Source organism: Dama dama, chromosome 18, assembly GCF_033118175.1.
Source record: "Dama dama isolate Ldn47 chromosome 18, ASM3311817v1, whole genome shotgun sequence".
Taxonomy (NCBI): Eukaryota; Metazoa; Chordata; class Mammalia; order Artiodactyla; family Cervidae; genus Dama; species Dama dama.
In genome coordinates, this window is record NC_083698.1 from 67,925,118 (window position 1) to 67,938,980 (window position 13,863).

General features: G+C 36.2%; 1 protein-coding gene across 4 annotated transcripts in view; it reads right to left on the bottom strand.

The window, feature by feature from the left end:
- Positions 1 to 8,777: 8,777 nt before the first annotated feature.
- Positions 8,778 to 13,863, bottom strand: part of PALS2 (protein associated with LIN7 2, MAGUK p55 family member) — a 113,032-nt gene continuing 107,946 nt past the window's right edge. For all 4 annotated transcript variants that reach the window (XM_061165512.1, XM_061165510.1, XM_061165511.1 and 1 more), the window contains one exon: positions 8,778 to 9,224. In XM_061165512.1, coding sequence (XP_061021495.1) covers positions 9,048 to 9,224 — 177 coding nt within the window. In that variant the 3' untranslated portion in view covers positions 8,778 to 9,047. The remainder of the gene's footprint in view (positions 9,225 to 13,863) is intronic.

Here is a 13,863-nt window from a genome sequence, read left to right on the forward strand (position 1 = left end):
GTGAGATAGGTTCTTCTAACTAACTGGTATCCTCACCATTAAACATCATCATTAACTTTAAATATACCTTTATTTACTGCTTGAGATTCAGAACCATCCTTTTAGTAATTAGATTTGGAATCAAGTCCTAGTATCCCAGAACACCTAGAAAACAGATAATAAATATAGTAGTATTTCCTAGAACAGAACAGCCACCTTAACTCTATTTCCACAACTATTTCTGTTTCATAAATGGGAATAGGAAAAAATGCTGACACAATTAGTGTGGTGTGGTGTGGCCCAAAAATGGCCCATAAAAGGTGTTCATGACCTAATAAATCCCTAGAACCTGGCAAAAAGGGTGTTTTTAAGGTACTGCACCTTGAAATGGACAGATGACCCTGGATTATCTGGGTGGACCCTTACAGAACCAGAAGAGTTAGTGAGAGATGGAGTTGGTCAAAGAAAATGCAGGAAAAATGAGGCATTCAGTGCTGCTGCTGGCTCTCAAGATAGAGGAGGCCGGTTCAAGGACAAGAGAGTAGTTGTTCAGCCAGCCAGCAAGGAAGTGCGGACTTCGATCCTACAACTGCATGGAACTGGAGACCACCACCAATCTGCAAGAGCCTGGATGCACATTCTCCTCCGGACCCGCAGGTAAGAGCCAGGGCAGGGCCTGGGAGACAACTTTGCTTTAGCCTCATGAGACTTGTTCATGAGACTTGTGTTGAGTTTTGGACCTACAGAACTGAGATGATAAATTTGTGTTGTAAGCTGCTAAATCTGTAGTAATTTGTTATTGCAGTGATAGAAAACCAACAGGTAGTATAAGATGGAAGAGTGAGTCACAGTTGGACCCTTGAACAACATGGGTTTGAACTGCACCAGTCCACTTATATGGACACCCAACTGTGTTTATTAAGGGAATGATGACTTTATGTAAAATCTAATTTTGGGGGAACATAAGTGAAATACTCTGAAATAAAACACAATGTTTTCTTGGATCAGTACCCCAAGGCCAAAGAAATAAAGCAAACATATGCAAATGGGACCCAATTAAACTTTAAACCTTTTGTACAACAAAGGAAATCATCAATGAAACAAAAAGGCAGCCAATGGAATGGGAGAAAATATTTGCAAATGATGCTCCTGACAAGTGGTTAGTATTCAAACTATACACACAGCTCATATGACTCAATTATTGAAAAAATCCCACAAAAAATGGACAGAAGACTTGAATAGATATTTTCCCAAATAAGACATACAGATGGCAAACAGGCATATGAAAAGATAAGATGCTCAACATTGCTAATTATTAGAAATGCAAACCAAATCCACAATGAAGCATCACCTCAAAAGGGTCTGAATGGCTATTATCAAAAACTCTACAAATAACAAATGTCAGAGAGGATGTGGACTAAAGGGAACCTTTCTTCCTACGTTGTTGGCAGGAATGTAAATTGGTATAAACACTATGGAAAACATATGGAGGTTTTCTCAAAAACTAAAAATAGAACTGACGTGACGCAGCAATCTATTTGGAAAAAAATGAAACCATTAATTTGAAAAGGTACACACACCCCAATATTCACAGAAGCATTATTTACAATAGCTAAGACATGGAAGCAACTCAAGTCCCATCAACAGATGACAGGATTAAGAAGATGTGGTATATACAAAATGGAATATTACTTAGCTATAAGAAAAGAATGAAATACTGGCACTTGCAACAATGTGGATGAACCTATAAAGAATTATGCCTAGTGAAGCAAGTCAGACAAATACTATACAATACCACTTATATGTGGAATCTAAAAAATAAATACCAATGAATATATACACAAAACAGAAACAGGCTCACAGACGCAGAAAACAAACCTGAGGTTACTAAAAGGGAGAGGGACAAATTAGGGATATGAAATTACAAACTACTGTTTATAAAGTAGGTAAGAAACAAGGATTCACTGTATGGCATAGGGAATTATACCCACTATCTTATAATAACCTATAATGGACTATAATCTGTAAAAATACAGAATCACTATGTTGTACACTTGAAACTAACATAGTATTATAAAGCAACTATATTTCAACAAAAAACTTAATTCTTCTGGAGACATCAGAAATACACTAGACTAGCAATTTCTGCATTGTGGGGTATGGAATCTTAGAAAATAACTTGGGAAAGAGTTGCCAAAGTACCTTTTCTGTAAACAGGTTTCCTGCACTCACCCACATTCACGCCTCCATCTCTTGGTCGGTCCAGTGGGTCCTCCTCCTCTTCTCATTGCAGACCTCAGGGCTGAGCTGTGTGCCACAGAAGGCATTGTCTTTCCCACCAGGGTTTTTCTTTTCTTGGCTAACTGGGAAATGGTCCTAGTATTCATGCCATCTAAGCGTAGAGGTCTTCTCTTGATCCTGTATTTTAATCTTCCCTGTCTCTGGAATTCTTTAAGTCGTCTTTGAAAGCTATGGAATCTTTGGGCTGGGATAGATGAAACAATTATTAGGGCTTCCTTGTTAAAAAAACAAAAGGGAGGCAGGTGAAAAATTTATAAATTTTGGTGGGAAAAATATGACATTAGAAGCTTTTAACAAAGATGATTAGCAGTTCAAAGAAATTGCCAAAACTAACCTGATGCCTTCTATATTTTATTATCTTCAAGCCTTATTTCTACCTATAAATGAAACATTACATTTTTCCAATATTAAGTATTTATTTCTTTATATGTACAAAAATATTTTACCAGGAGTATGCAGTCTCACAGATTGAACATTTCAGTAAATTTCATTTTGGACAACATTAATATGTGAAAAGAAAAATTTACAGGGACAGTGGCTGAGAAGTCAATACTTAATTGTACTGCAGGTAAATTTTATTTATACAAGGACAGCAATAATGTTTCTTTTGTACAGGTACTAGTAATACAATTACTTGGAAAGCAGGAGCAATTAATTTTGTTTTTAAACTTTTTCACCTTTAGCAGCTTGTTCAGCTTTAATTTTTTGGTTGTTAACAAGTATTTTGCCCTCCATTAAAAAAAAAAAAAAAACTCTTCTACCATCATTTCACAGACCAGAGGTTAAAAAGAGCATGCATATGTGTTCAAAATAAAAATATACCAAAATGAAATGGGGGGGGGGAACACCCAAAGTCTTCACATCAACTTTTCATCATGGGCTCTTAATAGAGCTAACATAACATGTGGAAATTATACTAGGTGCTGAACCTTAGTGTTCATTCTTCTAGCAAAATCCAAGATAACATTTTCTTAAAAATCAATGTTACTGAAGAAATAGGAGTCAGCAGTTCTTTTTTAAAGAGAACACAAAGCCAAAAGAAGTATTTACCTTGTATTTCAGTTACAGATGGAGATCTGCTATTCCTCCAATCAAGTTCCACTAAAAAGACTAAGGCATTTCTCAGTTAGACCATGTTTATCAGAACAATGTATGTTCTGCAAAGTCTGCAAAGTAAGGTTACTCACATCACTGCCTGCCTCTATTTAAGAATAAGACGAGAACCACATATTTTAATTAGTAATGACTTATGATTTAGTGTTGGTAATAATATATATAGCAGAGTTTCTCTCTTCCTCCAAGCTCCCAGGCCTCCTTGACTGATATGAAGAAGGTTAAGTTTCAGGCATGGTCTGTCATATTTGCATGTTTCTACTCCTGGCTTGCTGTGACTGAAGTGCAATAAAGATATTTATCCCTGACTTCTAAAATAAGACCTTTTGGCTTTTGCTCTGTGTTAGTACTTGTTCACTGGGACTCAAGACAGATTTACAAGCATTAAGTCATTTAATCTGCCAAGTTATAAGTGGCATTTACATCATCTGTAGATGTGTTCATTCAATTTGTGCTGTAGATTAGAAAACAATTAAAGCTGGAAGGGGGAAGAAAAAGAATTGTTGCTTCTGGCCAGCTTTGGTGTATGGAGGCAAGTCAGATTTCTCATAGCACTGCAGTATCAGCCAGTGGCCCTGAAGCAGGTAGAGAACAAAACTAAAAAAAAAAATGCAGTCCAGTTGGATTCGAGGTCTCCCAACTGGAGGTAATTGAATATGTTTCCCCTTTTAAAGAAACAAAAGCCTTTTAAACTTAATACTACGGGTTAAACAATAGGGCTGCGGTGATAAATTTCAGGCAGAAGAATAAGGTAAGCAGCTTTAAGGGGCAAAGATCAGAGTGTCTTCAAATGTAATAGAGTACTGGATTGCTTACTTAAATTTTGTTTGACTTGTGAGTGGTCTGGTTGGTGAGGTGGAGGATTTCCTAAAGGTCTGGCCTTAGAAAAGGATTCTGAACTCAAAACCTCCTGACCAAGGCCACTAAGAGACCGACCGGAACACAACCTCTTTCAGGCTGGACAAACATCCTCAGAGCTGTTTTAAAACTGAAGGCAGAATCTCTAAATAGTGTGCACCTATCACTATGCTACCTCCAAGAGAGGTACACTTTAAAAGAACTAAAAAATAAGCAAACTCAGGGCAAATGAATATATATAATAAACAGATAAAGTAGCTTAATAAGGATTTTCCAATTTACCATTTACCTCATCAGAGTTATAAATTACTTCTTGTAATTTAAGGTGAAGACAAATATTAAGTTAGTCTTATTTAACAAGTGTATTATTAAAAGGGAGATGTAAAGTTTACCAATGGTCATATGGTCAGGAGTCATAATTAGGATCTCAGCCAGTAGAAGTGCACCAGCTCTATTTTTATCAAAAGAGAGACTATTTTAAAGAATGCAGTGCAGTGGTACTGCAGAAGTAGTGCAAATCACGCTTTTAAAGTCTTACCTTAGAAATGAGATAGCATCATTCCTTCACTTTCTAGTGTTTAAGGACTCATTTTTGATTCTGTGTACTAAGTCATTCCAGAAACAAAGTAATATGATAAATTATGGAAAATATTAAAAATAAAACTTCAAGCTAGCAAAAATGCAGTTAAAAATAATCTTACCTTAAGAAAATTATAGAATTGTTATCTTCTTCAGACATATAATGTATATGTAAAAACTGATATGATGAATTATTACTCAATTGTATTCTTAAAACTTTGTGAATATTAACTTGTACTATATACAATAATCCTATTATTTAAAATACTGAATTTCTCCCAAGAACTCCAAATCCATTACAGATATTATTACATGAATTCTCACAACAAATCCAAGAGAAGGGCAGGTACTATAATCACTAAGCCTGAACCATATCTCAAATTCATTTGAAGGGTTAAATAAGTATTTCCCAAGAGGTTTCCATCCACGACTCTGTCCTTTTCCCTAAGGAAATTAAGTTAGAATACCTTTCTGAGCTTAATTCCAAATATATTTTTCAGAAAGGGGATTAGTATCTGCCTCAAAGTAAAACCAGAGCCTCTGAAAACTATGTGAAAAGTTTCATAATGTCTAAGAATTTGGAAATAATTAAAAATGTAAGAGCATTAGTTATAATTACATAGTGAACTAAAATTTAGTATTATTATTATCCATATATCTTGGGAGAATTTTACATATTATACACATAGCTGTATATATATATATATATATATATATTATATATATGGTGACTCAAACATTTAAAAAATGACCTGCTAGCTATATACAGAAAAGTTCAGGATTGCTTTTTCCATATGTAGTATAAAGACTCATCACTATAAAATTATTGGCTCCCTAGCCTGTGGTTTCTGGAAAATGGGGTGTTGTTTCAGAAGTCATAAAAGTACAGTGTTAAGTAGACCAATTTTCAAAACTTTATGTTTAATATTTACCAGTTTAAAATAATTATACCTAACTCCATGGCTATCCATCTGAAAAATCAACGCCAATCACTGGATTGTGACACTGTTGTTATCCATAAAAATAAGTACAAATTTAAATGACTCTTTAAAACAAAGATCATCTTCTATGGTCACTGGGATATTACGGTCAAAGCAGCTAGTACCTGGCCATAGTCTATAATGCTACACTAACATATTTTATTGCTAATTTGCATTCTTTTTCTAAATTTGTGTTAATATCCAATTTGCTCTTTTAAAGAAAACTTGTCCTTATAAGCTATTATATTAAATTTACTAGATTCTAGAATCTAGGGTTCAGGCTACTATTGCTGTACTGGGTTGATGATATGATTTCTACCTTAGAAAACTATGTTCAGCAGTTGTATGGTAAAAGTAAACAAAGTCCTGATGTATTGGATAGTATTTTATTTGACACTATCCAAATATCAAACAGAAATGGAAACTGCATAATCAAGGCTTGGTTATAATAAAAGGAAAAATTCTACTTGAGTGCATCACATATATTACACTAGTTACAGTTAAATGACTTATCCAGGGACATCAACTCTATGGATATGGGATATTTGTATATTTAAAAATATATATAATATTTAGCTGTATATAAATAATCATGCCCTGAATGCTGAATGTGGATACTCACCTGTCCACAAGGAATCCTCAGGTGCATAAGTATATTGGCACACTGTTTCCCAAAAGCATATGCACGTATATTTTTAACGATTACCAACTGTTCAACATCACCTTATTTTTTCTTCAGTAAAACTAGTTATCTTAGACCTTCCCTACAGAAGTTCACATTCCCTTGATCACAACTATACTCTCATTGCTATAGGAGAATTCTGGGACCTCTGGGACTTCTTGCCCCAGCAGAGCTCTGCTGGTTTCTACAGAACCAGATGGGACTTCAGTTTCAAGTTCAATGACTCTTTATTGGGATAGATGAACTTTGCTATAAACTGATTCTTTTCAGCTCTGGCATCTAGATGGAAATTAAATCAACTGCACTGTTCCATTTTATATTAGGAGGAATCTCATGTGTATAAACTAGTTAGTCATGAATACCATTTATAATAGAAATAACTCTTTTAAGTGTAGACTGTTTTCTAAATAATGTGCACTTTATACCATGTGATAAGGCCTAAAATATGTCTGATGTAAAAACCATCTCTGTTGTGTCGATGGGTAAAATATCCTGTGGATAGACTTCTTGAGCTGCTCCAGTGATCCCCAAGAGGCTGCAAGCAGCTGCTCCAGTGATCCCCAAGAGGCTGCAGGCAGCAGCTCCAGTGATCCCCTAGAGGCTGCAGGTAGCAGCCCCAGTGATCCCTAAGAGGCTGCAGGCAGCAGCAGCCCCAGTGATCCCCAAGAAGAGGCTGCAGGAAGCAGCCCCAGTGATCCCCAAGAGGCTGCAGGTAGCAGCATGAAGGCACACTACAGAAGACACCATACTTCCTGAGAATGTGAAAATAAAATTTCTCTTAAAATTTATAGCGTGTTAAGATGCTAAGTCATGGGACATCATCTCGACACTGTGCTTTGATTCATCTTTGAGAAGCCAAGACTTTGATGTAAATGTATGTGGTTTAAAAGTTACCAAAGTTACTAAAAGGTACGATCCATTTTGCTACCAATTTCCTATTCTGGGACAAGGAACCTCCATACAGCTACTTGGGTGTTTGGTTTCATTGTGAAGAAGAACAGTGTGCCTGTTGCTTATCACCATGTATTTTCTCTTCCCTCTGAGTCCTTCGGGCTACCATTCCATGTGACAGCTTCACTGAGGGGAAAACAAATTTCAGCAGCCAGGGGTCTGTGCCTACCAGCAGACAAAGATGATCACCAAAGTTTAAGCACCTAACCCGTTAAGTGTGAATACTGTTTATGTGAAAAGCTAGCAGCAGTATAAAATATGGCTAACTTAGTTTAACAATAATCTGCATCTCTGAATATACTTTAGAAGAATTTATACCATCAAAGAATCCTAAAGGAAGATATTAACTGAGATGAATTTTGGAAATTTGCATATGTTAACGTATCTAAAGAAGGAAAAGTGTTTTCCTAATCAAAAAGTTTACTTCCTAAACAAAAAGTACATTTCCTAACAAATGTAAAAAAATATATAAAATATTATTTAATACATATTATATAATACATACACTGTACATATTATATAATATATATAGTCTACTGAGATAAAACATTTGACGATTTTTTCCAGATTTCATAAATTGTTCAGTGGATTTGGTTCACAACACAACAAACTGAAAAAATACCCTAATGATCACATCACACTTCAGAAAGCAAACTGATTGTTCACATAAACCCCCAACTGCAAACTTAAGAGGCATTTTTCAGCATCACAGAAATTTTCAGAGGCATGATACATTTGCTGATCATATCCTAATAGAAAACTGTATAAAGCAATAGGTACACGTTCATCAGTTTTTACAACAGATCAGCTTTCAGAGTCATTCTGCTGTAAGGTTTGCAGGATAAGGCACTCTCTTGGCCGGCATGGCCTTGCTTGCTGTGTACATGTTAACGAAGCATCAGCCCATCACTGCAACAAATGAGAGTGCAAGGTATTGCTCGTCATTTTTTCACAAGAGAGAGCATGAAGGGAAAAAACTAGTATAGCTGCATAAATTAGAACGGATAGCCATACAACTCTGAAATAACGAAGCTTATGTTGCACTGAGCAGACTTCCGATGTCAGATTTGGATGGTAGTAGGCTAGCTGTAGCACTGACATGAAAATTCTGCTTCTGTAAGAAATTGAATATATTAGGAAAGAAGGCCAATAAACCATTATTTTTTCCTAATAAGAGTAGCTGACCCTTCACTAAATACTGAACTAAATGGCAGCTTTACAAAACTATTTCAAGTATTCATTATCACAGTGAAAATGTAGACCAATGTTAGAGTGAATGATTTGAAAATTCCTTGGATGAAAAAGGCAAGGGTACTAAATCAAAACATATACAAAATGCTTCAACGCATTTCTTTATGTGATATGAATAGAAAGATTATCCATAAAAAGTTAGAAAAATTAAGATAAATCATATATTAGTACACCTTCTCAACCACATTTTATATAAAAATTCAGAATAGTGTACTGGTATTTCAATCTACACAATAAAAATGCCTGGACTTGGCAGATATCTTCTAACTGTGCATGTATTTTCTCAGTAGAAGGTTTGTTTGTTGCAGTCATTTTTTGGAAGTTTTATTTGAATCGTGAGCCTTACTGAATCATCAGTAAACCCAGCTGATTGGGACCCACTGTGGCTCCATTCTCAGTTTCTCTATGGCAGTCTGCAGTTTCTCAAAGGCTTTGTCTAGATTGTCATTGACGATGATGAGATCAAAATAGTGGTTGTAGGCTCTTTGAATCCGTGCACTTTCATCCACTGTTTTCTTCAAGTCAGAGTCCTGTCAAAGAGTTTCAAGAGGAAAAGTTTATACAATGTATACTTGCTCACAATATACATTGAAATAAGAAGTAACTAGGATGGATATTTGTTTTGAGTGTGTTATCAATCCTCAAAATCTAATCTACATAGAGTGTTAAAAAATATATTACCATCTGTTCATATCCAGTCATTCCAGCTGCATTCATGTTTGCATTTATGAGTATTCTGTGTCTTCTGTTTCACTGATACTAAGATAAGATTCCTAATTAGAAGACTTTTGACAATAATCTTAGGGTGAAATCCAAGGTAATAAGGAATTATCGTAGGTCTTTAGCCTCCAGGTAGCGCTAGTGGTAAAGAACCCGCCTGCCAGTGTAGGAGATGCAAGAGACGCAGGTTTGATCCCTGTGTTGGGAAGATCTCCTGGAGGAGGGCATGACAACCCACTCCAGTATTCATGCTTGGAGAATCCCATGGAGAGAGAAGCCTGGTGGGCTATGGGCCATAGGGTCGCAAAGAGCAGGACGTGACTGAAGCAGCTTAGCACGGCACAGCCCGGCCGCATCATCCTTCTCAAAATGTTTTTACCTTGTGGAGTCTGAAAATCATGGAGCCCAAATTTCAGTGGCTGTTAAGCTTCAAGCCAAATTTACTGCCTTTTTCTAAGAAAGAGAATCTTAGAAGAATAGTTTGAAGACTACATGCTCCCCACCCCCAACAACACATACACACACTTTGTTATATATTTCATTATTGTTTATGTTTCATAAAATACTTCTAGTCATTCTGGAATATTTAGGGAGAATAAGTAAAGAATGGGTTTTGTCATGAGCAAGTAAAGCTTTTCATTAAATTGTGTTTTGAAATTTCACTATACTTCTACAGGTTCTCCAAATATTAAGTTCCTATTAAAATGTCTGTTTCATAATCTGTGGATATAACAGTGAATAAGACAGAATGGGTTCCTACCATTTAGTGGAGGAGACAAATGAGAGGGCAAATAAACAAAAACTTGCAAGTTGTAGTAAGTACTGTGAAAGAAACCAACCAGGAACAAAGAATTTTAAGAGACCTACCTTAGAGAGACATAGTGACTCTACATATGAATAAATGACATTTAACCTACCTAAATGACATTTAAATTGAGAACTATAGTGGAGCAAAGAGCATTCCAGGCACAGGAAACAGCAATGTAAAAGCCAAGGGGAAAAAGGGATACTGAAAGATACTAAAAGACCACAAGATGGATGGAGGACAAGGGAGGATGGGATAATAAGTTGAGATAGCCCAGGCTAGGTCTTGGAAGACCTAGATGTGATGGAAAGACATCTCTGGATTATGATGGAGGCAGAGAAAACAGAAATGACAGCAGAATAGACAGATATTTTGGTGATAAAATTATCAGGTTTAGCTGATGGGCTGAATATGGAATGTGAGGAATATGAATGAATCAAAAATAGTTCAAGTTTCTAGCTTGAATAAATGAATAGTTGCAGAAGATGCAGAGTTGGGTGGGTGGGAGTGGGGAAAATATGATTTTGGGTGGGGGGTAAATAAAACATTCTACTTTGTACATGCCAAGTTTAAGGTGTCTATGAGACATCCAGGTGCAGCTGTAATGTTAAGTAGGTGAATGCTAGTGTAAATTGGAGCTCAGGTCTGGGTTATCTATACATAAACTAGGAACCTCAGCCTAATAATGGTATATAAGTTAATGGATTTGGTGAAAACACCTACAGGAAAGTAAAATAGTGAAGTGGGTTCTCAAGTAAGCCTGAGGGATATTAGTACTTATATTTTAGTTAATATTTTCACTGAGATCTCTAAATCAGTTTGAAACAACTAAAGTATCTTTGGGTTTCCCTGGTGGTTCATATGGTAAAGAATCTGCCTGCAATGCAGGAGTTTGACACCTGGGTTGGGAAGATTCCCCTGGAGAAAGGAATGGCAACCCACTCCAGTATTCTTATCTGGAGAATACCATGACCAGAGGAGCCTTTTGTTTTAGATGTGTAAACAGGCCAACTTATAAACAAATCTTACCTAGTATAGTCATTAGCAATCTGTCCTGTTAAAACACAAATCAATTCTATTTGACAATAATAATCCTGTAACAATTATCTAGTATACCATATAGATGGAAGAATAAAAACCTCTCTCTCTGTATGGCTACAGAATGATCTCCAGAATATATTAGTAAGTGAAAAAGGCAGGCAGACTACTGTATGTAATAAGCTACCTTTAATGTAAGAAATGGGGGCAGAAGGATACACACACATATTTATATTAAAAATTGTGAAAATAACCACCTATGTAGGTGGGAGATTGGAGTAGAGAGGACAGGAAAAGCTAAATTGTGTTTGATTTAAAGATTTATTCTGCAACTATGAAAATGCATAGAATTATATGACAAAATTAAATTCAAATAAAAAATAGTAATACCTAAAACTTAAAAGCAAAACAAATATGTGTTTCAAGTTGATGGCTTAAACACTGAATTATTTTAGTGACTTTAAAATAATATTCAAAGGATATATCATAATAAGTACAATTTTTTAAAAAAGTTTTAAGTCTGAAACTTAAAACTTCTCAATAATCACACTGTTAATATTATTACTGAAGGAGTCTTTTGGGCCTAGAAAAGAGAACAACAGTCTCAAAGGTCCCTTGCTGAATCATCTAACTTCGGAGAAAACAAAGTATAACTTTAGTTCCACCCTGATGCTCCAGGCCGGTTGCATCTATCTGGGACTTATCACCACCCGCTGTCCGGAAACCTACCACCCTCTACACCTGCCCAGAAGACTTATCACCCCCTGCCCAACTACAAATGTCATCTCAACAAAAGAATACTCAAAATATCCCGCCTGATTGACGTTTCCCTTATCACTTCCACAAACCTCCTTATAAGTATGAAGCCTCCCTGATCCCTCTCGGCGCTCAGCCTGGTCGTTAGGCCAACTGTCGCCCCTCCTTGCCTGAATAAAGGTAACCTACTTCTGTTGAGGTCGTCTGTCCTTTTCTGCCTCGCCGGAACTGTACCTTACAATTACTCAGGAATTACATATATAGTATGTGCTTATTTTATATATGTAAAGTCTGAAATTATGTTAATGCTATTAGGAATGAAGACTTTCAGCATAGGAGGAAAAAAGATGATTGAAAAAAGTCAAAGAAGTTAAGTAAAAATGTAAAATCTGAGTTGGAACTATCAAATTGAACTAATGATGTCTATTTTCCAAAAGGGGGAAATATGTTTCCTTTACCTGGTCACTGAGAAGACCCTGAAACAATGACCAGCTAAGTTGAATGCACACCTCTAGCATCCGTAGGAGGTCTAAATACTATTTCCCACTAAAAGGAACCAGGGCTTTTGGAAGGCTGGTTCCAGATCTGGGCCAAGAAGTGTGTAAGGATAACCTGGAGCAGCTTGTTGTACCAGGAAGCAAAGAATCATTGAAGGTTTTGGGGGTTGTATTAGAAAGACTCAGAAAATAAGAGGAATGGGCTCCTCCTAACTGAAGATGAGACAATTTACACATCAAAGAGTAATAACTGACTTAAGCACAGACATAGGGAGTATTTCAAGTGACTTTAAAATACACTGATTTGATTTGACTGAAATACTTAGTGGGAAAAACCCTAAAGATAAAGGAGACAGTTCACAGGAATCATATCTGGTAGCATTTGCACACTTATATTCAGACTGTTGTGTACTGTTGAGATAAAGCAAATGAGCAATTATGTGCTACTCTTAACATTCCCAGTGTTTCTGAGAACTGGGATGCTCAGCACAGGAGAATGGAGTTACCATATAAAAGGTTAAGTAAAACCCTGTAAGCCTGAATTTGATTGGGAAGTGTCAGTATAAATTCATGATACTGTTTCCTTCATACATACAGACAGAAAAGCATATATCCAAATGAGCTCTGTCTACCTAAAAGGTGCATAAAGCTAGAAACAATGATCAATCTTGGGACAATGTGCATCTTTAATATTGTAGTCCTAAAATAAAATACCATTTACTCTAAAAGGAACCAGAGCTTTTTGGACAAATAGCTGACTCTTGGCTTGGAACAGAAAATGTACAAGATGAGCCTGGAACATCTGTCTTCCAGCAGGGAAGCTATATGAGACCACTAGGCTCATGAAATAGATCTCAAGGGCTAACTTAAATAAGCCCCTGTTGGTCAAAGATGGGGCAATTTGAACATCAGTAAGAATAACAACTGCAATAGAGTAAAATATATCAAGTTTAAATCCATGTGCCTGTGGATTTAAAAACTAAAAAAACACAAACCTTATTTGGTCACCTGTGGAGCCTGTTATGGGACAAACCCATTATTCCGAAAACTGAAGTATCAAGTACATTTTCTACTTTTCTGTAAATACTCTACTTCAGAGTAATCAACTAGTTGATGAAGAAAAGTCATTACTTAGAAGAATTCTAGTTTATAAATGCAGAACGAATGACAAACTTGGAATACTACCACTTCACATCACAGTTCCTAAAAAAAGAAGACAAAAGATATCAGAGGAATCCTCCTGCCTCACAACTAAGACCGCAAGTATGGAATAACAAAAGACACTGGGCATCTTTCGCATGTTAGCAATGGAACACAGGGATTCCAGAGACAGGAAACGGTGAGCCCTATGAT